This window comes from Pungitius pungitius, chromosome 20, assembly GCF_949316345.1.
Source record: "Pungitius pungitius chromosome 20, fPunPun2.1, whole genome shotgun sequence".
Taxonomy (NCBI): domain Eukaryota; kingdom Metazoa; phylum Chordata; class Actinopteri; order Perciformes; family Gasterosteidae; genus Pungitius; species Pungitius pungitius.
The window spans coordinates 13270071-13297158 of record NC_084919.1 but is presented as its reverse complement, the minus strand read 5'-3'; the positions used below and the strand labels follow the sequence as shown (position 1 = coordinate 13297158).

The following is a 27088-nucleotide window of genomic DNA, read 5'->3' as shown; positions in this document are numbered from 1 at the left end:
CGCGCACACAATGAAACACATGCAGGCCACGCACTGCTCAAACAGTGCAAAAAAAACCAGCATGTATTTTTTTTGCAGGTGACAAGTCGGCCACAGCCAGCATAATCCAAGTCCCCCCTCTTATGCTTTGGGCTTCCCTGGATATGATTATGTATACAGAGCAAAGTACAAACCGTGTTCATGTAAATCGCTATTCCTTTTTCTCTCTCCGCCTTGCATTCTCTCTTTTTTGTGCTCAGTCTTCATCCCTTTCTCTTGGACTATCCTCTCTCTCTCTCCTCCCCCTCCACCCTCCATCGCTCTATCCCTTTGACCTGGATTTTTTTCAGCTGCCTGAGCTAAACAATACGCTTTGACGTGTTAGCGGGCAGTCCAACCAAAAGAATCCTGCTCAGGGCCCTCCTCTGTGATCTTCCTGGCTTGTTCCTCCCCATAAACTCAGCCCTCCATTTTGCATCCTCTGACTTTCAGGGTTTTTTGTTGTTGATACCTTTCTATTTCCGTTGCCATTTCCTTGTCTACAAGCTCTCATCTATTTTCTCCTCTCTTTTTATTGGCTTAAATCTCCTCCCATCTTTTTCCCCCTTCTTTTCCCTCTTATTCGGTGTGGATGTGGAGCAGCCATGCCTGCGGGTTTAATAATCCTAATCCGCACAATACTTTGGACCTCTACTTGTCGGGTGGCGTTGCCAGCACATGCACGAAAATACAAAAACTTGAATCATGTGGTATAGCTTTTCTAAGAGATACGACCACTGACAGAAAGAAATGGTCTTGTTCACTTGAATGGGGTTTCGACGTGAAGAGAGCAAAAAAACACTCATCTTCATGCTGATAGTGACTCGCCATATTTTGACATTGAGAAATGATTGAGTTTGAAACTGGGGTTAATTTGGCCAAATGGCCATTTTGATCACTAGCAAAGTCCTCACGTAATCGATGTTCAAGTTATCTAAACATTTTGGGACAGTTTCCGAGTTTGTAATGTGTGTGTATGGCACAGAATATTTAGAGCTAGAGTGGAAAGCCAACTCAGTGAGTGGGAGCAACAGAAAGTTGTAAAAAAATGAATCTTACTTTGCCTTTGGTCGCACAATTTATCATCTTGATACACAATTGACCAACTGCTCCAATGGAATCTATGTTTTGGATAAAAAGGAGGAGATTGAGTGGTTCACCAGCTGAAAATCACAGTCCTTTCCGCCTCTCATCCAGGTGCTCAGTCACCATGACGCAAACATTTTTTTAGTTCTTTCTACAGTCCGGCCACACGCTACTACATTTCTACCCTTCCTGTCTTTCCCATTACTCATAATTGTTTTCCTCGTGCCCTCACCTTTGCCCACACTTGATTGCCCTGCCACTTGAGAGCTGGAGAGAGGACTTTATTTAATGACAATATTTAAACTCCTTCCCCCAATCTAAATGAGCCAAATCATTCACAAGCCAGAGAAAGAGGGAGAGAGTGGGAGGTAAACAAGATGGGTGAGAGAAGGAATGAGGTGTCTCTTTCTTAATGCCAGTGTGGCTCAGCTTCACTCAACAGGCATCCCTCAAACTGCCAACTCCCTACCAGGTGATCAGATGCCTCTGAAGCACAACTTGAATGATGGTCCTTCATTGTAGCGGACTTCAAGCATCAGAATACTTTCCTTCACCAGCCCACGAGTCACGCTCTCAACCTGTGGTTCTTGTTATGCTCTTCTCTTCTTTTTAGAGGCAACAGTAGACATGATGGTTTGCCTCTCTAGAACTCATTATGCAACTTTACCTTGTTTCCCAATGCTCTGATGATAATGGTTTTGATTCAAATTAAAACTTTCTTACATCTTGGGAAATGGTTAATGAACAGAACTTTACAGTTTTTCTAGTTATCAGACCACTCAAAGCTTTGACACTACTAGTCAATCACCCATTCATATATGCTAACCTTTTTGCTTGACGGAACAGTTTCATGTTATATTTCGCAGACCAGTCTTCAAGGTGTGGCAGATAAACACAATGAAATAAAACGATACAATTGGCATGAAAACATACATCCATCTAACGCAGATCGGCTTGGTGCGTGAGAATTACTTGACGAACCTGTATTTTAAGCATGACTCCTGATACTTCTTTGAAGTTCTTTGTTCGTGGTTGCTTCTTCATCTGTCTCCTCAGGGGCCTTTTCCTCGTTTCAAAGAAGTTTGTTTTTTCCTCATTTTCGCTAGCTTGTATATAGGCATAGGTTTTGCATTAATCATCACACTCAGGCAAGCGTCTTGAAATGTGTCAAGAGGGAGTGCATGTAATTGAGAGAGAATCCGTTTTATTCATTCTGTCTGTGCGGCCTGGTACCAAATGGCTCACAGACCACGTCCGGTCCATGGGCCGGGGGTTTGGGACCACTGCTCTACAGAACTGACTAATCATTCATACTCATTTAGGAGCAGCCTACGGGAGCAATTTAATGCTAAGTTAAGGACACATTGAGATAGGCTGGTAGATCCGCAGATTAAAGGACGACCTGCACTCCCACTGATACACACGTCTTAATAACTATGACTTAAAACCTCAGAGCTCGGTGCGAACCAGAAGCGAACTGTTAACCAGGACAAACCCTACAGCTAGTTCCCCCGCCCACTCAACCGGGGGGGGGGGGGGGGGGGGGGGGGAATCTCCAGATTTGGATGTGGATGTAGTAAAATGGAGGTTGTATCATTTGTGTAATTGACGCAAAAGCAGGTCAGGTCTCATTTATACAACATATAGAGCAAATTTGCACGTAATGGCGATAGCTACCAATTAATGGTGAAGACCAAACTTTAAAGAATCTTCATTTCAATAAAATGATTATGCTATTGACATGCATCAAGCACTTGAGGGTCATTACAGTGTAACATTACTTAAAATAGAAATTAAACTATTATTATTCATTTTCTAATGTTGCTATGGGAAAGTTTCAAGTTTCATAGGTACATTTTTAATCTGGTCATATAAGTGTGATATGTTTTGTCCAACAAAGAACCAGATTTAAAATGATCACGAACCAATACAAGTATTGTTAAGATCCAAACTATTTCAAAGCCTTCACCCTAGCGTAGTTAATTATGAATAGTATCAAAATGCTGTTGGATACAGTAAAATCATTCAAATGTAGAACTCAAGAGGATATCATATAGCAGCTCACTTGAGAGACACTAGCATTTACACTGTAGTGTGTGTATGGTACCACAGATCTTGTCTCACTTTGACTATTCTTTGCGTTTACGTGTCAGCTGTTTTTACAGTGTGATCTTCAAGCTTTTTAAGATCACAGTGATTGACACTCACGAGACTAAGCTCATAGGAATTAATTAATTAATTAAGCATAGACCCATTCCCCCACAAATCACGCTAATCAGAGACGTGGAGTCTGGGTAGGCGTGCTAGCCCCTACCTCACTTCTAACTTCATTTAATAAACTTGTATTTCCATTTACAGTTTATTTATGTGATTTATATATGACAAATTACGATACGTTGACAAATGTAGCAGTAACTCATAATACATTTTTTGAAAATAGCAAAAAATACCAAATGTCGTGCATGTGCACATCCTGAATTGTTCACCGTACGTCAAAAAGCAAAATTTATATCAAACATGGACCAAATAAAATAGAGAGGTTACTGGACATTTGCAAAAGGGGCAACAAATGATAGAGGGATTGTTTCATAGGGACTGGTATGGAAGTCTATGTGTGGTAACCATCAGTGGCTGTACTGCCATCCCTGCCTGCTCCAAAGCTGTGATTGACGTCACGAGGAAAGCGTCGTATGGATTTAATGAACAAATAGACTACTGATTGGTGAGTCAGAACCTATTTTGGGCTTAAAATTGTGCTTGAATGCCGGCTGCAAGATTCAAGAACATTTGCCTTCATATTCCATTGAGCAGTGTGTTTTCCTTGTTGCTGACTGACTCATAATTTGCCGCTGTGCAATAATTATGGATTAAGATGGTTGCATTAGTGTGCGTGCGAGAAAGATTGAGACTGTGAGAGTAGTACACGATAAGTCATCTGTCACCATTTACTGTTTTGACGTATTAGCCTAAAGAATAAATTAGGCAATCAGGCTTTCACAAATCGGCGCCTAGCCTCTTACAGACATCACCGCACGCCACTGCGGGTAATTTGTAATCTTACAATAGCTAATAGATTGCTCTTCAGTCCTACCATATCATTACTTCCTGAGAAGACTGACTTGGGAGCGTAGGCATGCTTAGTCACTGCGGTTCCCATCTGTGTCTACCGAAAAACAGTCATTGTGTCAAAAAGGATAGATGTGAAGTCATTGAAAGTTTTTTGTGAGGAGTCATGCCTTTATAAAGGTCAAATAGCAGTGAAATCAATGGAATTACTCTGCTTTTCCAGCCTGCCACTAATGCAACAATTAATAGATTGATTGACAAATGGATTAGTGCAACTACACACCAAAGGAAAGAAGAGGAGAGAAGAACTCTCAGCACATCCCGATTCCCCCTTCAGCTGTTTTAAAGAGGGAAAGCAGGAGGAGTGAGCGCTCTGAGGGAGCTGCAGTATTACATCATTCACGGCCATACCCTCTCGCCTCTTTGCTGACACTTCCAGCTGTATCTACCAGGGTCAGAGAAATGGTCTCTCTACCACAGCTGACCCATTACATTGCTTGAAAAGCAGTGATTATGTGTGGGGAGCTAGCCAGACAAAAACAAAGTAGCCCGAATAATAGCCGGAGGTCACCTTGACAGCGATGCTCGAACGAGGAGGAAATGACAATTACAACAAAGCACACGGCGCGGAGGTGGGGAAAAAGCAAGGAGTCGAGGGATAGTAAAGAAGAATGCAAATGTGGCATTCTTTCTGTCCCACATTGAAGTAAACTCATGCTGTGTTGCTCTGCTGAAGAGAATCTGTCAACCTGATTATTGAACTGTGATCAAATCAGGACTGAAATGTGAGTGCCTCATAAATTACAGTTTGTTTTTTTACGTGAATTCAAATCCAATCTGGAAAAACTGATAGCGAATGAAGTTGAATGAAATAAATGAATACTGACAAAAGACATTAGGTATGAAATTACAGGCAGCATATTAAAGAGATGTCAACATTAATCATGTTCACTATGATTGAATGTTCGACAGTGGTGACATGATGCATATTGTGAGTAGTTGCTGGAATTTGAATTGTTTTTCTGCATCATGTGTATCACCATGGCCTTTGAAATGCATCCATGGCGTGCTAAATTGAACTCCGTAGACTAAAATAAAGCAATCATGTGGCTCTTGTTTGGAGTGAAGCAGCCTGTTTGTATAAGCTCCGCCTACTCCTCCTCGAGCTCTAAATGTGCGACAACTGACAGGCGTCAAGCCGAACAGACAGCATTGCCCCATTTTTTGCCTAAGGCCTCCTAGTTCAATCCGCTGTGGAAGACAAGGCGTTTCACCAGATTCAGAGCCTGACGGAGCGCCGCTCAAACGCCCTGAGCCAGAAGCTCATCCCTTAGCAAACACCACAGAACCATCTGAGGAGGCACAATAAAGGTCCTTGGGACAACTGCTGATCAATCCTTGACATTGCGGTGCATATAACTAAAGAATTTCACTTAAAAGGATATGAGCTGCACTTTGCAAAAAACATACACTCAAGTATGTTTTTCAGAGACGGATCAAGACCATCTCTGAATGAATTAACGCCTTTCAATATTTCCACTAGCATTGAACAAGGGTGGCGCCCTGCCCTGAAACTTTAGTTCAAGCGTTCTAGAAAGAATAGTTTTTAGGCTTTTTGCAGACGTGAGGATATCTCAGGGTTGGTGCAGTTGGATTATTGAATATGACTAAATGACAGGGTGGCAGTACGGCATGCAAAGAAAAAGCAATAAAGAAATTGGAGAAGTGACAGCCACGACTATCAACAATCAGTCTGAAACATCAGCTTTTGACAGTGTCCCAAAAGAGGAGGAGCACGCAGGCCAATCTATATGAAGCTTTTCCTGTGAGCCATCCAGCTCCTCTACTGCACAGAACACACAGTTGTGAACATGTAACACACACACACACACATCTGCCAAGAGACCTGTGTGAGCACAGTGCGTGTTAATCACAGTGACAGACACTGGAACAAGCAATGCGAGATTGAGCAGGATGTGTTGCATGTGGAGTCAATGTGGTGCACACGCATGTGAGCCTGAACGTCTCAACACTCATTAGACCCAATATATTGTTTCACAAGCTTTCCATAAACCCAAGGCGTTTTGTTGCCGTTGAAGAAGGATGTTTATTTAAAAAAAGACTGAATGCATGACACATGTTCATACTACATTTATATACACAACACTTTGGATTTCATAAGCAGACGGTTCACACTGAAAGCTCAAGAGAAGGGCCTGAATGGTCACAGGCTTTCTAAAACGAGTGGCCGCAAGGAGCCCATAATTTAACCATGAGACACTGCAACTTCACTCACTGCCGGTCACGGCCAAAGACCAAAACGCACATACTGAAAACTATGAACCGACACATCATCCAACCCCACAGGGAGGTTTAAACTGGGACATGGAGAATAACATTTACTTCTCAAGCTGTTGACAATAATAGAAAATTTACAAAGAGATATTCGCACACGAAAATATATTAGTCTCTGTAAATTATGATATAAAATGTATAGCCGCTGTTCTGATTAACAGAACTTTATTGGAAATGTGTTACTATTCCCATTACATTACATACTAACACTATGATAAGTAACATATTAGCAGCTTTTTACCCGGCTCCAAATCTCACGAGACTGGCGGGCAGTATCATGGCCCTAAGACGCAATTGCATTATGTGTAGTAAGCTCACGTATCATACTCTGATTCATACTTAATGTCACGTCCCACTAGGTGTAAATGGTACAACAAGTATGTTGGTATGAGATTTCAGAGACAGCTGACATCTTTCATTTAGCTACCAGAAATGGCTGCAGAAGAAAAAACATTTTAATCCATAGCTGCCACTTCAGGTTATGTCTCTTTTCAGGTGACTTTGAGAGACCACATCTGGATTTCAAATGCTTATTCGACTCAAAGTTATCATTTCTTAACGTTCAGGGGAAAACGTGTGCTGAACATTTCTATTCACTCTGCGTATAGTTCGAGCCCAGGTTTAGAAGGCCAGTGTCCCTGACAGAACCTGAGCTACAGTGGAGTTCACACACTGGCCCTAAGCGCCATGGCCCCATTCTGCCAGGAAAACCAATTACTTAGTGTTTTGAATCCCTCAGAGTGCCCGAAAGGGGCCCATCATTTAACCATGAGACACTGCAACTTCACTCACTGCCGGCCTTTCAGCAGCGGGTCAGACCGACACACATACACACGTCCAGAATGGGGCAGGGAGACAAACATTTACTTCTGATGCTGTCAGTTCAAAAAAACATCTGTCTATTTGTACCTGAGCTTTTTTTTTCTTTTTTTTCTTTTTAAACACAGAAAACCACCATCATCCACAGTGATCTTAAATGAAAAGGAACGCAAGACAGATTATAACCACTCATCCCAAAGGCGTCAGTCCACAATGTTGCAGTGCTCTTTTCCAATTAATTTTTAACCCCTTTTTGACTGTAAGTTAGCGGCTAATAGAAGGACCTCTCAGCGGCACAGATAGGGCAAGCTTTCTAATGCTAAGTGTCTTCTTACCAACAACTATCCCTCACACACACACACACACACAAACAGGTCAGTGCACCCAAACAAACACTAGCGCAGGTATGCAGTCACACAGACCGTACGTGTCGGGACAGACGTGACGCTCTGTGTGAAGCTTCACTTAGCTGGATGAGGCTGTTCTTGGTTTACACTGTGATATACTGTATCTGTGGCTCATCTGGTAAAAGGCTTTAACGGAAATCTTTTTTAGACTGCTCTGTTTGCCTCCAGTACGTTCAATATGCTCCATCTTTGTCTTTCTTGCTCTCTCTCTCTCCGCAGGATAAGTTAATGAGTCTAATGAGAATAAAGACTGCAGGGGGAGATGGGGAGAGGGGGAGAGCGAGGGAAGGAGAAAGGGAGAAAAGATGGGGAAGCAATCAGATGTGGCTCGGCCCAGCCTTTGGCAATGACAAAGTGGAGCAATTATGCATGAAGGCTGTGACATTGACTGTGACATCACCTCTTCTGCTGATCTGTTAAAAAGAAAACACACTCTATTATTCAGCAGGGCTCTCACTCAATCCAACGGCCACACATGCAGACACACACGTTGCCCTGCCTAACATGTTCAAGGACACGGATGAACGTACTTTAACGGGTTCGCACTGCGCCTCATCGGGGCGGGGTGGCTTGTCAGAGCTCCGCCACGATCTCTCACCCACTGGGCGTGTTGGGTTCGGTGAGAGAAACGCGTTCCATACACAAGTTCTCACCTACTTTTCGCCTGTCATTATTTTCCAGACACTCACACACCCACAAAGATTACCCCTTTGCCAAGTGCACGGCCGCAGCCCCCTTACCGCCTTTCCACTGCCCTACTTGATGCTTGAGTGCATTGTGTTACATACTGCCTGTGCCTGGCCATGCAACAGAGAGGGAAGACCACGCGGAAGAGTTGATTGAAAGAAAATACAGTTTATTAATGATAAGGAATGAGCAACGTAAAATAAATAAAGTCAGTATAAGTGTTAGTCAAGAGAACTGAAAGCGTATGAAATCAGGGTATATGAAAAGTCATGTAAAAGGAAACAAAGTCAGCAAAACGGTGCGGGAGAGAAGGAGAAGCGGCAGCCCTCCTTCCACCAGGTCTCCAGCGCTTTTAAACCCCTCCGGATACATCCAACCATCCCAGGTGTTCCTGGAAGGAATCATCGGCAACCCGTCACACCTGTGCACCCCTCACCTGTAGGGGAGACGCAAATAGACACAACGAGGAGGAGGAGCCGGCAGGTCCGTAACACCCCCTCCCTTAAGACAGAGGCCCCTAAAGGCCTCTGCAAAAAAAAAAAGAAATATTCGAAACCCCACACAAAATAACAAAAACATTCTTAATTTTTAAAATGATTTCTATAAACTCAAAGTGAGCACTTAACTTTCGTTTCGGTATGTTGACAGCCCATTCACATGGACTGGACACAGGAACCCTTTTGTCCACAGGCCCAAAACCCCTCTACTCTCCAGCAGCTCCAATCACCCTCCCGCATACCAAGAGCTCCCGCAAATCCCGGTACCTGGAAAGCTATATTTAAGGAGATTAAGCGGAAGAAGAGTGGAGAAACAGGAAGAGAGAGATATAGAGGCCAAGGCAAAGCATTCACTCCAGCCCACCCGGAGCACGGGACAAAGCGTCAGCCATGACATTGTCCACGCCCCGAATGTGCCGTATGTGCAAATTGTATGGCTGCAAAAATAAAGCCCAACGCATAAGGCGCTGACTAGGACTCTTTAAAGTGTGGAGGAATGTCAGTGGATTGTGATCCGAGTAGACAGTGATTGGAACAGCGCCCCCAGCTAGATACACATCAAACTGCTGTAGACCCCAGATTAACGCCAATGTTTCCTTCTCAATAGTCGAATAATTCAACTGATGACAATTAAACTTTCTTGAGAAGTAACATGTTGGCCTATCCACCCCCTGCTCATCACTCTGCAGGAGCACCGCACCAGCCCCCACATGGCTTGCGTCAACCTGCATCTGGAAAGGCTGATCAAAACGGGGTGCCATTAAAACTGGGGCAGAAGTCATCAACAACTTGACATTATCAAAAGCAGTTTGAGAGGTCACAGTCCATTCAAACTTTACTTTATCTTTTAACAGATTAGTCAAAGGCGCTACTACCGTAGAAAAGTTTGAACAAAAGCTGCGGTAATACCCTACCATGCCCAAAAACCGCCGCAACTCTGTTTTGTTGGTAGGGACAGGAAACTTATCAATAGCCACCACCTTAGCATGGACCGGCTTCACTTGCCCCTGCCCTACGATCTTCCCCAAGTATGCAACTGTAGCCTGGGCAAACTCACACTTGGCTAGATTTACAGTGAGGCGAGCATCAACAAGCCTAGAAAAGAGAGCCCGAATACGGTCCAGATGTTCAGACCACTCCTCGCTGTACACAACCACATCATCGAGGTACACAGCGCATCCCTGCAACCCAGAAACAACACGGTTCATAAGTCGTTGAAATGTGGCTGGAGCATTTCGTAAACCGAAACTCATAACCGAATAGGAATATAACCCAGATGGTGTTATAAAGGCTGAAACTTCCTGAGCTCGAGGTGACAATGGGACTTGGTAATATCCTTTCAATAAGTCAAATTTACTCACAAACTTTGCCGATCCTACCCGATCAACACAATCTTCAACCCTTGGGAGTGGAAAAGAATCTGATTTTGTGATGTTATTCAATTTACGATAATCGGTACAGAATCTATTAGTCCCATCAGGTTTACTGACCAATATACAGGGTGAAGCCCAACTTGAATAGGAAGGCTTAGCCAAACCATTTTCCAACAGGTACTTCACCTCTGCCTCTAGGTGTCGCTGTTTGTCTTGTGACACCCGATAGAACCGCTGTCTTATTGGTTCTGCCTCACCAACATCAATATCATGCTCAATTAAATGAGTACATGATGGTGTATCTGAAAATAGAGAAGGAAAATCAGACAACAAAGACGACAGTTCTGATGCACGCTCCCCTGGCAAATGTCCAAACAATGTATTTAACTCTGCCAGTTTCTCAGAGTTCCTCAGACGAGGTTTCAGCACACAGTCATCAGGTCCTACCACATCCTCACCACTACTTTCTGCCCCCATGTAGGGAGTCTCAATGGCCCTAGGAGCCCCAACAACTGCGGCTAAAGAAACGGGAATAACCAGGTCACTAGACTCTGCTGCCGCAGAGACTGGAAACCTGCTGTAGTAGGACTTCAACAGATTTATGTGACAGAGCTGAGTGGAACGCCTACGATTTGGTGTAGAAAGTAAATAATTGAGGTCTGACACTTTTCGAACAATCTTATAAGGACCTGTGTATTTTGCAAGGAACGGAGAATTTGCTATCGGTAATAATGCTAATACCTGATCCCCAGGACTGAACACCCTTGGCTCAGCTCGACGGTCATACCAACTCTTCATTTTCTGTTGGGCTTTTGTAAGGTTTTCTGTCGCCATCTCACAGGCTAAAAACAACCTACGACGAAAACCATTTACATAGTCCAACAAATTAACAGGAGACTCAGGACATTTCAGGTCCCCCTGTAAGACCGCTAAAGGCCCCCGAACTCTATGTCCAAAGACCAGATCATTAGGCGAGAAACCCATGCTCTCCTGGGTTACCTCTCGTGCCGCCAACATCAACCATGGGAGTCCCTCTTCCCAGTCTCTGTTAAGCTCGACACAATAACCCCTGAGAAGCGACTTCAGTGTCTGATGAAAACGCTCCAGAGCACCTTGGCTCTGGGCGTGATAGGCACTACTACGCTGATGTTTCACCCGCAACTGCTCGAGCACCTCTCTGAACATGCGTGACGTGAAGTTAGAGCCCCTATCACTCTGTATAGTGTGAGGGATACCAAAGATGGAAATAAATTGTGAAAGGGCTTTCAGCACAGACCTAGTTGTGATTGTACGCAACGCATAGGCAGCGGGATACCGGGTAGACTGACACATTACTGTCAGCAGGTAAACACACCCTGACTTAGATGAAGGCAATGGTCCTACACAATCAATTAACAAATTTTCAAATGGTTTCCCTAGAGCTGGAATAGGGTAAAGTGGAGCTGGCTTTAAAACCTGATTTGGCTTCCCCGTCAACTGGCATAAATGACACGTCTTAATGAAGGCTGCCACATCCTTCTTTATTCGAGGCCAATAGAAGTACTTCATAAGACGGTCATAGGTTTTTCTAACCCCCAAGTGCCCCGCTACATTCCCATGAGCTGTCTGTAGGACCAGGTCTCTAAACTTACATGGTACTATCACTTGAAACACTGGATCATCAACTCCTTCGTCAGTGTGAGAGGACCACTTCCGGATCAACAACCCATCCTGAATAAAATACCCTCGCGATGCATTTCGCAACTCCACAGGCGTTAACACCCCAACGAACAGATCTTTCAATGTTGCATCTTCCTTTTGAGCTGCAACAAAATCACTATGAGAGAGAGATGGTGGTAAATTAGGCACAACAACAGACTTAAACTCTCTACTCTGAGAAATATCATCATTAGAGGCACGACTCATAGCCCGTGTCACGGCACAAGCTGTAAAGAAAGTCAAATTCTGACCCCCCACGTCACTGTCGGCTGGAATAGAAGGATCGTTGGCAACAATCACAGGGGGCACTACATCACGCCAGACACGTTCTCCAGCCAGGTTGTTACCTAAAAGAAGATGGATGCCCTCGATTGGTAAAGAAGGGCGAACCGCTATTTTTATGTCCCCTTGCACTAAATCAGACTGCAGATTAATCCTGTGCAATGGAACAGAGACAACTTGCAACCCAATCCCCCGGACTAAAACATTGTTCCCAGTACTAGAGTCTGCAGAAAAAGGCAATACAGACTCCAAGATAAAAGACTCAGACGCCCCTGTGTCCCTAAGTATCTTAACTGGCACCTGGTTGGAACTACCCACCAGTGAGACTAACCCATCCGTAACAAAAGGAAAGTAACCACTTCCCCCAGGCACAACTGAGTCAGGTCCACCGTTTCTCTCACTGGCCCCATCAGAGCAAAGGCCTGATAGCTGAAATGGCGTCACAAAGCCTTCAGATTTAACCTCGGTCTCACCCATCAAAACTTTAGCAGGTCGAACAGACTCAGATACAGCAAGTGTGACCCCCCTAACAACCTCAGTACCCTTTCTCTGACTTTTCCCCTTTAACACAGGACAGTCTCTCTTCCAGTGCCCCTTATCCAAACAGTATCGACACACATCAGCATCATTCTTAGCCTGACTGGCAGGTGTAAACGCAGAAAACCTAGAATCTCTGCGAAAACTCACAGCACCTCTGTGTGACTGATTGGAATGTGAATCTACTCTCTGAGTAGGTGACTCAAATGAGCCCAACGAAGAAGACCCCAAAGCTCTATTGAAACGTCCAAAACGTTTTTCCTGATAAACCTGACCTGTGTCTTTTAAACTGTACTTATGTGTCAAAGCAAAATCGTCAGCCACAACTGCGGCTTCCGCTGCGGTTTTCATCTTCCGCTCAAATATATGTGTAGCGACGCGCTCCGGAAGGATGTTTCTGAACTGTTCTAAAACAATCAGGTTAGACAATTCTTCAAAAGTAGTGACTCCCACCGCGGAGCACCAACGATTAAAGTGGCTGTACAATTCCCTCGCTACCTCTGTATACGTCTGTTTTTCTCCCTTCCTCCAGCTGCGAAACCGCAAACGATAAGCCTCAGGAACCAATTCATAAATTTTAAGCACTGCCTCTTTTACTTTGACATACTTTTTCCGATCTGCTACAGGCAAAGCAATAAACGCTTCTTGTGCTCTACCTACAAGAACACTTTGGATTAGCAACGTTCTTTCGGAGTCAGTCCAGCCACGGTCATCAGCCACACTCTCAAATAAAGAAAAGAAAATATCTGGATCTCTTTCATTGAATTTTGGCAGCAACCTAACCATGCTAGATATATCAGGGGAACGCACAGACTCCCTAGGAGCAGGACCCTCCTCCCCATCAACTGGAAGCCTACCTTCAGCACTCAGTCTCAGCCGTTCTAACGCCACATCACGTTCACTTTTTATTCTTTCCATCTCTAACTCACGTTTAGCTTCTCTTTCCTGTCGATCTGCCTCTCGTTGAGCTTCTCTCTCTTGTCGATCTGCCTCACGTTGAGCTTCTCTCTCTTTCTGTTGCATTTCTAGCAGCACCTTTTGTTGTTCAAACGTGAGTGCCACCTTAGACAACCCTGTCGAATGAGATGTCGACGGTGCTTCTCCCAACTCATCCATAATTTTAGATACAGGTGACAAAATATTCCTAACAACCAATTCAGCCTGAACTGACAATCTAATCTGGGCTAATTTTGCTGTTCTGGGTAAACCTAAGTCAAGGCCATAATGATCACAAACCTGGCGCAACTGATCTTTTGCTAAATTATTCAAAACCTCCACGGATGGAGAAACAAAAAAATCCTCCAAACTAGCCATACAAATGAAACGAATTTTACCCCATACAATTCTTGCAGATAAAGATAACAAGCTCACCTTTTCCCAATGCAAATGTGGCTACCACACTGCGCATCAGACGAGACAAAACAGAGCTGCCCTGAAAAAAGAAAAAAAAATAGCGATCCTCTTCATGCATATCCCAAGGACAGAGATTTTTATTACACAATATCAGCGGAGCCTTAACTTCCCCGACAAAATGCCGTTAAAGAAGGCTTCCACGACGGTGCCCTCTGCCCAGGATAGCACAAAAATAACAAACTAAAATAACAAACATTACAACTAACGGGCACTCGCAAAGCTCTGATAATTTTATCGAATACTTTATCAAATCAATCAATCTTGACGCGCAGTGCAGACCTACACTTGTCAAACAATCGCTCACCGCCAATACTTCAACCTGGCCTACTTTAATGACGGCCAAGGTACAGATTTACCTAATTGTTCTCCTCCTCTCACGCACCAACAAAATAAATAAATAATTGTTCCAAACGCAAATGATTTTCACCTTAATCCGCATCAGTCTTCCCAAAAAACACGTTCAAATCAATGAACTATCAAAAGCACTTTCCGAATCAGACGCACCTAAACGAAACGGTCTCAATACATTTGAACGCATAAATTATTATATATATTTATATATATTTACCGACGTCGTTTTGGATCGATCCCGGACGAGCCCCCAATTCTGTTACATACTGCCTGTGCCTGGCCATGCAACAGAGAGGGAAGACCACGCGGAAGAGTTGATTGAAAGAAAATACAGTTTATTAATGATAAGGAATGAGCAACGTAAAATAAATAAAGTCAGTATAAGTGTTAGTCAAGAGAACTGAAAGCGTATGAAATCAGGGTATATGAAAAGTCATGTAAAAGGAAACAAAGTCAGCAAAACGGTGCGGGAGAGAAGGAGAAGCGGCAGCCCTCCTTCCACCAGGTCTCCAGCGCTTTTAAACCCCTCCGGATACATCCAACCATCCCAGGTGTTCCTGGAAGGAATCATCGGCAACCCGTCACACCTGTGCACCCCTCACCTGTAGGGGAGACGCAAATAGACACAACGAGGAGGAGGAGCCGGCAGGTCCGTAACAATTGTGATGGCGTCGTGCAGGAAAGAGGTATTGATTGCTCAGAAGAAGGACTCCTCAGCGGCTCTGCTTTTTACACTCACTCATAACCATGAGACCTATACGCAGCCACCCTCACATGTACACCATAGCCACACAAATGGCTGCAAATAGAGGTGAGTTACTGTGGAAAACCTGGGACATTAACCACTGTTAAAGGGTGATTTGAATATATTAAAATCAGTTTTGGTCCTTGTGTGCATCACCAACAATCAACCATTAACTGCTGAGCAAAATTCAAAGACAAAGAGCATGCGGCGATGCTTTGAGCTAAACGCTAACGTTGATGTTAACTATCCTAATTCACAATATTAGCATGTTAAGAGTCGCTAATTAGAAAGCATTCAAAACAGAGTACAGCTGCGCCTTGTGGTAATGTTAGGGTTATTTTTCCATTGTTCATAAATAAAATGCATGCAGTTATAACATTTTACCCTGAGGGGGACATTGATGTGTGTATCAAACTTTATGAAAATCCATCCAATTGTCATCATAAAAGCGCTGGGTGCGGTTCAAGAGTTGCCCGAAGCCCCAATTTATTTCCCGTGGCATCTTTCAGACAGTTAAAACAGTCAGTGTGAACTCGAGCTGTGGAGAGTCAAGGCCATGTCAATTGCTCTTTTAATGAAAAGAGCAATGTAGTTAGGACGTTTAACTTTTGTATGTCATGAAAAAACACCTTTTGAACAGGACGTTCTGACCTGACTACCAGTATGATGCCACAAGAGGAACATCTTCTGCTGCAAACTAAAGACACACCTCTTTAGACTATACCTTGACAAAAAACACTAACCAATTGTAGCACTTAAGTTGTACTTATAATGGCTCTTATCTATGTGAATCGGCTTCTTTAATGAAATTGCACTTTCTTGTTTCTTGTTCTTCTGAGTTTGTATCTTTATGGTTGAAATGCACTCATTGTAAGTCGCTTTGGATAAAAACGGCAACTAAATCAAATGTAATGTAATAATTGAGGCTGATGGTCTGCCAGCCAATCAAAACAGCTGTTTTTAATTAATGCTACACAACCTGTTTCATGACGGTAAGATGTGAGCTGTGATCGTCAGGGAGTTTCTGGTGGAACCTTCCAATCATAACAATCTGTCACAAACCAAGCCCAAGATCAGAATATATATACTGTATGTACTTTATACATTTGAAATGCTAAATTGCAATTTTTCATTCAGAAAAAGAAAACTCGACATGAGAACTTAGACATGAGGCTGTGACAAACATGCAACCTCCTTCAAAACAGTCACAAAACATGATGGGCTTATATTAATCAATCTACGCTTTAATGAATTCATGATGAGACATCCCAGTGCGTCATCATATCATCATATGCATGAAAAGACACACAATGACTCACACATGTCAGAATCTACTACACGGTAAAACGCAGTCTGAGCTGAGCATATTTCCGAGCAAATTATCACCCAATTACACAACTAATTATTGCCTCTTTTACACCTGTCAGACTGTGCGAGCAATGGAGATCAATGGGATGTGTTGATTTGAGCACCACACATGCACACCTTTGAATGGAAGGATGATGATCAAGCGCAATCAAATGCCTCCGCTAGTCCCTCAGAAGACAGACAGTCTGCTACTGAGGAAATAGGCATTAAAGGTGGGATGCTTTGAGATTCGCCCACAACAACATGCAAGTTAAATTTGTTATCCGTTTTACTAAGGGCTTCAGGCAAGGTCAGGGCCCAGGGGGATGGGGAACGGAGTGCAGCGTGGAACTACAACTGGACTTGGTTAAGAGGAACTGGTTAAGAGGTCAAGAAAGATAAATGAAGGAAGATGATTTAATCAAGTTAGAAGAACTATTTTCACGTTTAATAAAAGGGGGATGTGGAGGGAGGAAGTCAACTGATAACTATCTGATGAAATCCAATTAAAAAGGATGGGGGGAGGGGTCATTAACAATGGGTGGGAGAAGGAGTAAGAAAATGAACGGGACAGACCGCCTCAGATTCACACTAAAATGCTGGATCGTGCTCCGGCAATTGTATGACTCTTCAAGCTAGAGTCAATGAAAATTATTATTGATCAAGGGTAAAGTATTGGGGATTCATGGTTTGGTCAAAAAAATTAATAAATAAATGTACACAACTTTTCTATGATGAAAATATATGAACTACCTTTTTTAATTTGAATGCATTGAAACTAGATCAGTACATTTATCTGGAGTCAATCATACCCGCAAACTCAGGGGAGAAAAAGGGGACAACGGGGGTCTGCACCAGAACATGCCAATAGTAGAACAATCTATCATACAAATTAGGTTGCATGCATCCCACATCCCAGTCTGATGAACCCTTAAGCTTTTGTAACCACGGTCTTTTGATTCTTCTGACCAAAAGTCTAAACTGATTATGATCATAGACGTCTACGTTTCACAACAGTAAATTTTTCTTCGTTTAAGTCCAAATAAACTGATTTGCAGTGGTGTCTTTGCCATATTTGTCGGTAAGAGCCAGGTCGTGACATGAAATCTTTATTTTAAAACGGCGAATTTTGGCAAAAGCGGCAACTTTGCAGGAGGAAGGAGAAGAAGTCGTAAAATCAAAGAAAGCCTCTTGCACGCCGACAACATAAAAGAAAGTGGTAGCTGACGCATATCCAGCTACTGAGCTATGAAACGCCAGAGCTTTGTAGCAGAAGCCCTCCGCAAACATCGTACAGCAGGCTGTAGCTTCCACTGGGGACACAGAGCCTGTTGTCCTCTGAACTTCACAGTGATCGACTGACGACCAGTCTGAGGTTTAACCAGTCCAATGTTAGTTGCCATTGACTCCAGGCCCTCTGCAACCCACTAAGGAAAAGCGGCAAAGAAGAGGACTGACTAACTGACTTGACTCCAATCCCCTCAATTGGCATCTGTTACCACTCTAAGCATACTCCTTTGTATTTTAAGCCACCACAATAATGAAAAGCCCAAAGGTTCACCACTTCATGAATATCCATGTGTAGTCTCCTTCAGAAGCCATCCAGCATGCATGGAAGTGTGCAACACACACAAAAACATAAAGGACCAAAAAGCGAGTGCAACGTTTGAAGCTGATTATCTTCCCTCTGTGCAGTGCACCCCAAGCTGAACCAAATCGGATGACTTCATTAGCATATCATCTACATAATGGCTCCACCAGAGCAAGGGCATTCTCCAGCTACGTGGCTGCTACCACGTCTCATTCTGAGGTGTGAGCTTTGGGTCAGAGATTCTCTTTCATTTGAGTCATAAGCAAGCATATGCTGGGTCTCGTTTGAGTCACATGACTGCTTTAGACATCTCAACTAGCCAGTTAATTGAGGGCACGATAAAAGAAGACAGTTCCCTCTCGGACATTTCCAATTATAAGCCTTTCTGCTTCAAATTAAAGAAGGAACAGGAGGGCATGGACGTTTGTATGGTGAACGTACATGGCCTAAATATTTCTTTTTAGTATTAAAAACACTTTCCTTTTGTAAATCATTTGGGAAATTTTGTATTAAAAGCTTAAATATGTCAAATAAAAATTGCTATCTTAAATAAATTATCAATACGTATTTTCCAAAAAAATCTCATCTCATGCTCTCAGCTCATGTATTAAAGGCTCTTAGTAGGTTTTCATTCCTCATCTCACAGATCTGCTCTTGGTCTGTGTTTGCCTTTTTAATTTGTCCTATGACTTACTTTGGAACTCTGATGTTAATAGAAGCCACGACCATGTTTCCATTAGCTCTGATTCTTTTGTCTTTAGTAGTATTAGCTGCCTTCATCATACCTCAAAGGTGACCATTACACCAACTCAGATTAACACATTTTTCAACTGAGACCTGAACATTTATTGTAGTTGGTCGCAGTCAGAATGCAGCCATTCTGCTGTGTTAGACTTGTGATATGGGCAGACTCTTGACTGCATTCAGGTGTGTGATTACTAGAAACTACTAAAAAGAGGTTAGATATCAGCAATATCCACAGTTATGTGAGAGTGGGAGAGCATTGCTTGGCTGGCTTTGTAAATGTTTGATTGACAGATTAATCATTCAATTTAACTACCACATATTTTTTCAGTGGAACAACCTGGCATCTGGAGCTCTGCAGGATGACATGAATACATTTTCATCACCATGTTCATGATTTTTGGAAGCGTGAATCTGAACAAAAGAAGTCAGGAGCTAGAGTATAAAGGTAGAGTATAAAGGAACACCACAATCACATGACTTCACCAATACTAAGCCAAGGGAGGACTAGTTGATGTGATGCCATTTTAAACTCTCATTTAGCCACTTATTAATTAATACTAGGGGTATTTACTGACCCATTTTATATTCTAAACCAAACTTTGAAATCATTTTAGATTGCGATAACCGAAGACCTTATTTAACACATTGAACCAAAAACACATACTTCAAGATAAGGTAAATGCAAAAATGCAGAATAATGACTTGGCTTTAAGACTCCGTGCAGAGCTGTAATAATCTAGTTATATACATTGAAAACAAACAGTTACAAATATTTAAATATCTAATTTAATCTAATCTAATTTAAAAATTTAGCAGACATGTAAAGAAGACATATCCTGCTCATTTTAAGAGTACTTGTACAGGATTTCTACATTAACAAGTTCACATGCTTTGATGTTGAAATATATGAAAAAGCATATCATTTTTTTCGTGTGAATATCTCTGTATTCACATTCTGTCTGAAACCGAAAAAGGGGATTAGTGAGCTGAGTCTGAGGAGCAACCTGGCGGTGCCTATGGACTGAAACATAATGTCCCAGAGGTGTTGGGTTTAGGTCAGATGATCGTGAGGGCCATTGAATTGTATCATGTCCTTTATCCTCCAGGTACTGCCAGCATACTCTTGCCACATGAGGCCAGGCATCCCGGTACCTAATGGCAGTCACTGCCGTTCTCTTGCCTGTAGAGGTTTGTGCGTCCCTTTATCGAAATGCCTTCACAGACCATCATTGACCCACCACCAAACCGGCCATTCAAGGGACTCTCGCTTGGTCTAGATGGGTGGTGGGTGGCAGGTGGTAAAACATTGTAGCAATATTCAAATGCCTCCGCTTAGTGGTTCCACAGATATGGGATCAACTGAAGTTCGAAGATGAACCTGTTTAGCAGTGGTGAACACAGAAAGGAGAGGGTCAAGAAGAGAGGAAGAGGCAGTGTGCTCAAACACTGCTTTCTGTATTTCTTACCATTCTGCTGCCATGTTTGTTTACTTTCACCCTGGTGTGAACATCTATGCATGGCTGCAGCCATCACATCTACACATGTCACCCCTCTGCAAAGTCACACACACACACACTTTTCATATTTTCCTAAGCCTTTCTGCGCTCATCCTTAGACTCTCACAATACAGCCCTTCAAGCCACATCTTAACCCAGTTCTTTGCATAAATCCTACTCATGAGGTCTCAGGCACTTCACAAACAACACACAGCAGTCCTGAATTTTAACCTAATGTGTTCACTCAGTATACTATTACTACTACTCCTGCATGTCAACCATTTTCTGTGTTCTTAAAAAATGTAAATTTACCGATATGGGAGCGTATCTAGCACATTTATAGCAGAATCATTCATGTGTGTTGACGCCACATAGAGGTAAGAACATTTAAACACATGTCCCTTTCTGAAATCATGAAGATGTACGTTCTTGTAGGAATGTAAGCAAATCTTCCATGAGACGCCCTGTATGAACAGTGCACCGTTTCTATTTCATGCAAAAACATCAAATATGTTGGTGAGAAAGTGTCCTAACCAAGCGCAGTATTATTTTGGTGATTAGCCACAGTGCAAATAAGATGGATGAATATGTCAGTTACATATTCACATGCTCTCTCTCGCTTCCTTTCTGTTGCGTAACCAAACACACTCATGATCCGTGAAAAAGCGAGAATCAGTTTTGCTCGGTTGATCCCAGAGGTCATCGGCAGAAAGAGAGAACAGAGGGAGAGAAGTGAAGAGAGCACAAGGCCAATAGATAATGAAGGAATTAAAGGAAGTGAGTTGGTGTAAGAATTGCGCATTGTAAAGGATAACGTTTTGCAAACCTCTGCCTGTTGTCATGGTAAATAGAGATGGCAGCAATGGCTCCCAAAAGGTGCAGTAAAGAGCAGAACATTTGATGACAGAGAATGGTGTTATGTAAACATAAACAAAAGGCTTAAGAGGAAGGAACAAGTGTGGGAACCGAAGTGAAGGAAATTATGCATTACAGATCAGGCTGACGAAGAAACCACTGATGACATTTGGTGCTGGATCACCCTCACTCCTCATCAACGGGACTGCTGTATTTGCCTGCCATAGCGCCTTCACACTACTATGAGATTATCAGAATCTGCACTCGAGTGGTTTCAGTCCTACCTTTCTGGCAGAACTGAATATGTCTCTCGGGGACCATGCAAGTCTAGACTGCTCCCTGTCTCTCGTGGTGTTCCGCAAGGGTCAGTCCTCGGCCCCATCCTCTTTATCATTTACATGCTCCCCCTAAGTTGTGTCAGCAGCAAACATTGAATGTCCTTCCACTGTTATGCTGACGACACAGAGCTCTACATCAAGATTGCCCCAAGCCCCTCTGGAGCGATGTCATCTCTCACTGCCTGTCTTGGGGAGATAAAAGTATAGATGAGCAACAACCTTTTTATTTTTTTTTCCAACAGTTGCAAAACCGAAGCTCTCCTTGTTGGCAGGCCACACCTCCTTCTATCCTCTCAAAAACATCTCCAAACTCTCTGCAAAACAGCTCTGCCAGGATCCCGATGTGAGTAATACGAACATATAACGAGCATATAACACCCATCCTACACTCTCTACACTGGCTCGCCGTCTCATCTTGGATTGGCTAAAAAATAATACAACTCACGCGTAGATGCAAAAATGGACATGCACCTCCGTGCAAGAACTAATAACTCCCCAAACCTCCACCTGTACCCTCAGATCTGCAGGCAGTTTTCTCCTACAGGTCCCCAACAACAAGCTCCGCACCATAATAATAATAATAATAATTGATTTTATTTGTAATGCACTTTACATTTGAAACAAATCCCAGAGTGCTACAGTTACGGTCATAAAAGAAAGGAAAAGAAATGAATTCATAAAACATGAGCGACCAGGCCTTGTGCTCGGCAACGCCCCTCCCCAACCACCTATGGACAGCACAATTATTGGACTTAAAACTGGCCTCAAAACATTTTGATTAAGGAGGCCGTTTTTTACTCCGAGGCTGGATTTGAATTGTGAAAAATGATCTACTAACGTGTATTCCTAACTACTATTCCTTGACCTCTGTGGAAAACCTCACAGGGGTCAAGATGGTTAGGAGAATTCATGAGGAGTTAAGAAAAGACAACCGTGGTGTTAAGGGAATCCAACTCCCCTTTCACTAAACTACGTAGTTAAGATGCGACCGGAGATGCATGTTAGTGACATCAGCGTGCAGTGGTGAAACTATAATTTCTCTGAAGATGTACAAAGAAGCGCATCATAGATGTCTTCGGCCATGTGTTACATTGCGGAGTCATGCAGATGACATAAACCAGGTTCAAAGTATTACTTTATTAACAAAGGTGCAACATAAATGAGTAATGCTAGCATTTACTTACATGATGGGGGGGGGGGGGGGGGGGAGTTTTTCCTGTGTCGGTGTGAGGGTTGTGGGACATGGAATGTTTCATGTGTACAGACTGTAAAGCCCTCTGAGATAAATTTGTTATTTCCGTTATTTTGGCCTAAATAAAATGAATTATATTGAATTCTGACTGCTTCAGTAACAACCAATCAGAGTTGAAAAAAATTTCACCAATGCCCTCAATTCTTTTTGAAATCCACCTCAAGGATTGTGCTGTAGTGTCTAACTGAGTAATGAGGAGAAGCGAAGCTAAACTCAATTTGAGGGGGAGCGTCTGGCCAATAATAGCCGTTTACCAACAGCATGAGTAACGCATGCCAAGGCCAGCAACAGACAGCTGGTGCTCTGAATGCCAGTCTGAGGGATAACAGGAAAAATCCTTTTTATTGCCGCCCATGACACATAGTAGATTTAGGGCAATTACAAAAAGGAGATGAACCTTTGATTAACAAACGTTTACAAGAACTCTGGTAACAAGGTAAACATGAGGTAACTATCAATGGATATGATAAAATTAGGGTTTAGCCTTGCTTTTTTTGCAAAGCTAAACTGAAGGAGGGAAATTCAATAAATTCTTAAGGGCACAATTTTTTACATTAAATGTAACCATTCTAATAATGCATATATATATAATGTATAATAATTTTTCACCAAGAAAATGTTTAATGCACCAATTTCATGTTGTGTAAAAAAAGAGCAGAATGACTCTTAGGGGTAGTAAAATTAGTAGTAAGATTGTGTTTAGCTCCCTTTTGGAGCCATATATCTTTGGTTACCTAAGCAGTAGTACATACTAAGTAAAAGTTTAAAAAAACATTGATGTACATATTAATGACCTCAATCAATACAAAAATAAACTACTTTGGTTAAATCCAACAAAATATCTTGAATTTGATAATGACTAATCAAAGAGTAATCCACAATGGCGTCATTATCAGTCACTCAGTAATTCCCAAGCCTGGACACACAATCTCTCCAGAAAAGCAGCTGTTTAAAAATTTAACAAAGAGTGAAACTCCTCAAGCTGTGTGATGCAATGTCAACATCATACCAAAAAACTTGGTCATATAATATATGACCAATTTTTAAGGCTACATGTCTTTGTAGAATATTGCCTGAATCTTATGTGTAAACAAAGCAGTTAAATATCTATATTGTACACTTGCAACGCCCAGTGAACTAGCCAAAATGCCCTGCGAACAAAGGAAAAAGCTGTGTAGAAATCCCACTGAGACCTAGCGCCATCTGTGGACAGGCAGTAGGCAGCAGCCTGACTGTGATGTGAGACGTACTTTGAACTGGTGGGACATGAGGAAGAGGGGGACGAGGACAGGAACGTGAGAAAGGCTAACTGGAATACTGAGGCAGGCGGAGAAGAATTGAGCGGGACAAAGGCATGGAGGGGGACTCAGAGTAATGGAGCCAGAGACAAGGGAAAGGAGACAGTCAGGGAGAGAATACACAGTATATATATAAGGAGAAGGAAGGAGTGGGACAGAGGGAGGGAGAGCTACCCTTTTCTGTGTGCACTTTGAAGAGATAGAGAGTGACTCTGGATGTGGAAAGTAAGTTCTCACTCCCGAGTCTTCATGCAGGGGATTTAGACTGAAGCAAAAGTCTTCACTCCCGCTCCTACCTCACACTTGGACTGCCCTCGAAAGAGGATTCCCCTGATGCCAAGTTATGTTCAAAGCAACTAAAGCAGTGCTGTTTCACTGTCCAAACAGTTTTTTATCAAAGAATATGATTCTCTTCTCTGTCATCCACTGGACAGGAAGTGAGTACAAGTATGGGGAGGAGGTCATCACAGTAAAACATTGTGCGACAATTATTCTCGTCACTCAGAGACGTTGGACGAAGGTATACGTTTGAAAATATGAAGTTTTTGGATGTGGAGCTAACTTTAGCAGAGTATGTTAGCATATCATTAACTTGCATTAATAGCATTTAGAGCGACATGCTCCCTTGGGTGTTGTCGTCGTTCTCTTGAGTCACTCCTCTCAGGTGTATTATTCAGTCAGTTCTCCCTAGCCTCCCACTTCATTGTGATATCTGGCCACCGCATCTTTTACAGTGCATGTGTACTTACACACAACAGCAGAAGCATTGTGAACAGGTACATTCTTATTATATACATCATGATCTTGGCTGCTTGAGGAAACTGGATCACTTCGAGGATCCAATACAAAGGGCCAGAGTTGTGCATCAAACCTCCTTATTCTTCTGTTATACAATAGTGTTAACATCGGAATCTCTGAGCCAGCTACTCTGAATATGGATGATAGGCTACTGGCTGACATCATCTTTCAGTCAGAAGGAACAATACCAAACTGTCCTTTACATGACATTGAACAAGATAGAAGGTTCCATTGAGCAATCCCATGGTCCTTTCCCTGAGCCTCTATTGTCCAACTGTAGTTATGCTAACGTAATCAGAGAGACCACGATATCATGTATGAAACCATCCAATGCATACTCTTCTAAACTTTTAAAAGGATTCAACTTTAAAAACTTAGCAAGGGACATCTTTGAACCTTATGATGTTCAAGGAACACTGCAAGTTCAACAATACCGGACAAGTTCGGCAATTCACTCTGCTGTTTCCTTTGCAAAAGCCTCCTTGTCTGGTAGAGTTCATGACTGAGATCTTCAGAGTCACTTCATAAATTTCTCCCAGGCGAAAGACTGCTTCCTCTTGAAGGAAACATCTGCTTTTGGGGTCCAAAGCTTGTATTCCTCTCACTATTTCACAATTGTCTTTGGAGAAGCGCCTGTCTAACCCTCTAAGTATGGTGTCCACAATGGGGTAGAAGATTGTCCTCCTAAAGGAATCCTTGTCACCATCGTTACATTTGTGCTGACCCAATGTAGAGGTTATGACAGACCCACCAAGTCAGGAATTTGAAAACAAACACCCTCAGTCTTCAGTCCAGAAAACAGCGTTTCATATTTCATGGCGGTATCCTAATAATTAAAAAAAATAAAATGCTAACGTTCAACGCTTAACTTGGTTTGCAGGCTGCTAAGCTAGCCAGCTAGTGCAGTGTAGTTCGACTTTTAGCTGCTACTTAGTGCTAGATAAAGTTTTCCTACACATTCAGAGGGAACAACGACATAACTAAATATTAAATTACCATACCTCTCAATGGACAGATTCCGGCGTTTTTATCGTTGTTGTATCGTCGCTGTAGTAAACTGTGACCGTCCTCGTGCTTCACGGACCAGCGGCAGGTGCAGCCCAATCATCTCATGTGTCACGTGACCTGCGTGGCCAAACGTCCGCTGAACAGAAATCAGCTCTCACAGCCTCAGTACGACCATTACTGTGTTAGTTAAAAATGTAAAACTGGCCCTAAATCAGTTGTTCAGCTGTCATCATTGATTGACAGCATTTCTCTTGTTTCTTGTGTTGACTAACTTGACCAACTACCTATCAGATCTGGGGTGGCCACAGGGGTGGCCAATGAGCTTTCAGAATCGCCATTGACAGGTGCGACTCTGCGATCTCCTGTGATTCCTCTCCCACTCCCGTCGGTACTTCTGCATACTTCAGATGGACGATGGATGGTTCGAGAGTTGCCTCCGCCAATCGATACTCCGCAAAGAGACCCGCCCTCCTCTGAGTCTGATTGGTTTGTTTCAGGTTCGCATGGGATGCCCCATTGAAGATAACTCGGAAAATACGGGACAAACACCGTCTCTTATTGATTCAAAAGGGGACGCGCTATTTTATGCTCAAATACCGGACGATTCCGGGGACGGGTGGCAACCCTAGGTGTAGGGCTTAGTCTCATCATTTCATATTAAAACAAAGTCAAGTGTAAAACACTTGTATATTGTGTAAAACACAATTTTATTTTAAACTCAATCAGCCACCCTTCATGCAGCAGTGCATGTGCGCTCCCGCCACCTGGAAAGCACCAGAGTCCCCTGACATTTACCTCTTCTCTCAAACACACAGAAGAGCATATGCACACATTTAATGAACACACATAATGAATGGCAGCACCTGCGCAAACCCATCGCACACACACAAACACAACCTTTTCAGTACAGATAAGAGCAAAGATGGAAGTCAAGGGAGTGCTCTACCTTTGTTTCTCCCTACAGTTTTTGAAGAAGAGAAAGGATCCAAAAGATAACAGAGGGAAGAGGGTCATCCGGAGCAGC

The 27088-nt window shown here is 42.8% G+C and overlaps 1 protein-coding gene across 15 annotated transcripts in view; it reads right to left on the bottom strand.

Annotated features, from left to right (window-relative positions):
* The window catches only part of LOC119195130 (neurexin-3b), a 219594-nt gene that overhangs the window by 180955 nt on the left and 11551 nt on the right, over positions 1-27088 (bottom strand). For 8 of the 15 annotated variants that reach the window (XR_005114197.2, XR_009942809.1, XM_037449811.2 and 5 more), the window contains exon 5: positions 27011-27022. The exons of the other annotated variants lie outside the window; for them this stretch is intronic. Coding sequence is in view for 6 of the 8 variants with exons in the window: in XM_037449811.2 (XP_037305708.2) it covers positions 27011-27022 (12 nt within the window). In the remaining 2 variants the exon portion in view is untranslated. The remainder of the gene's footprint in view (positions 1-27010; positions 27023-27088) is intronic. 15 annotated transcript variants of the gene reach the window in all.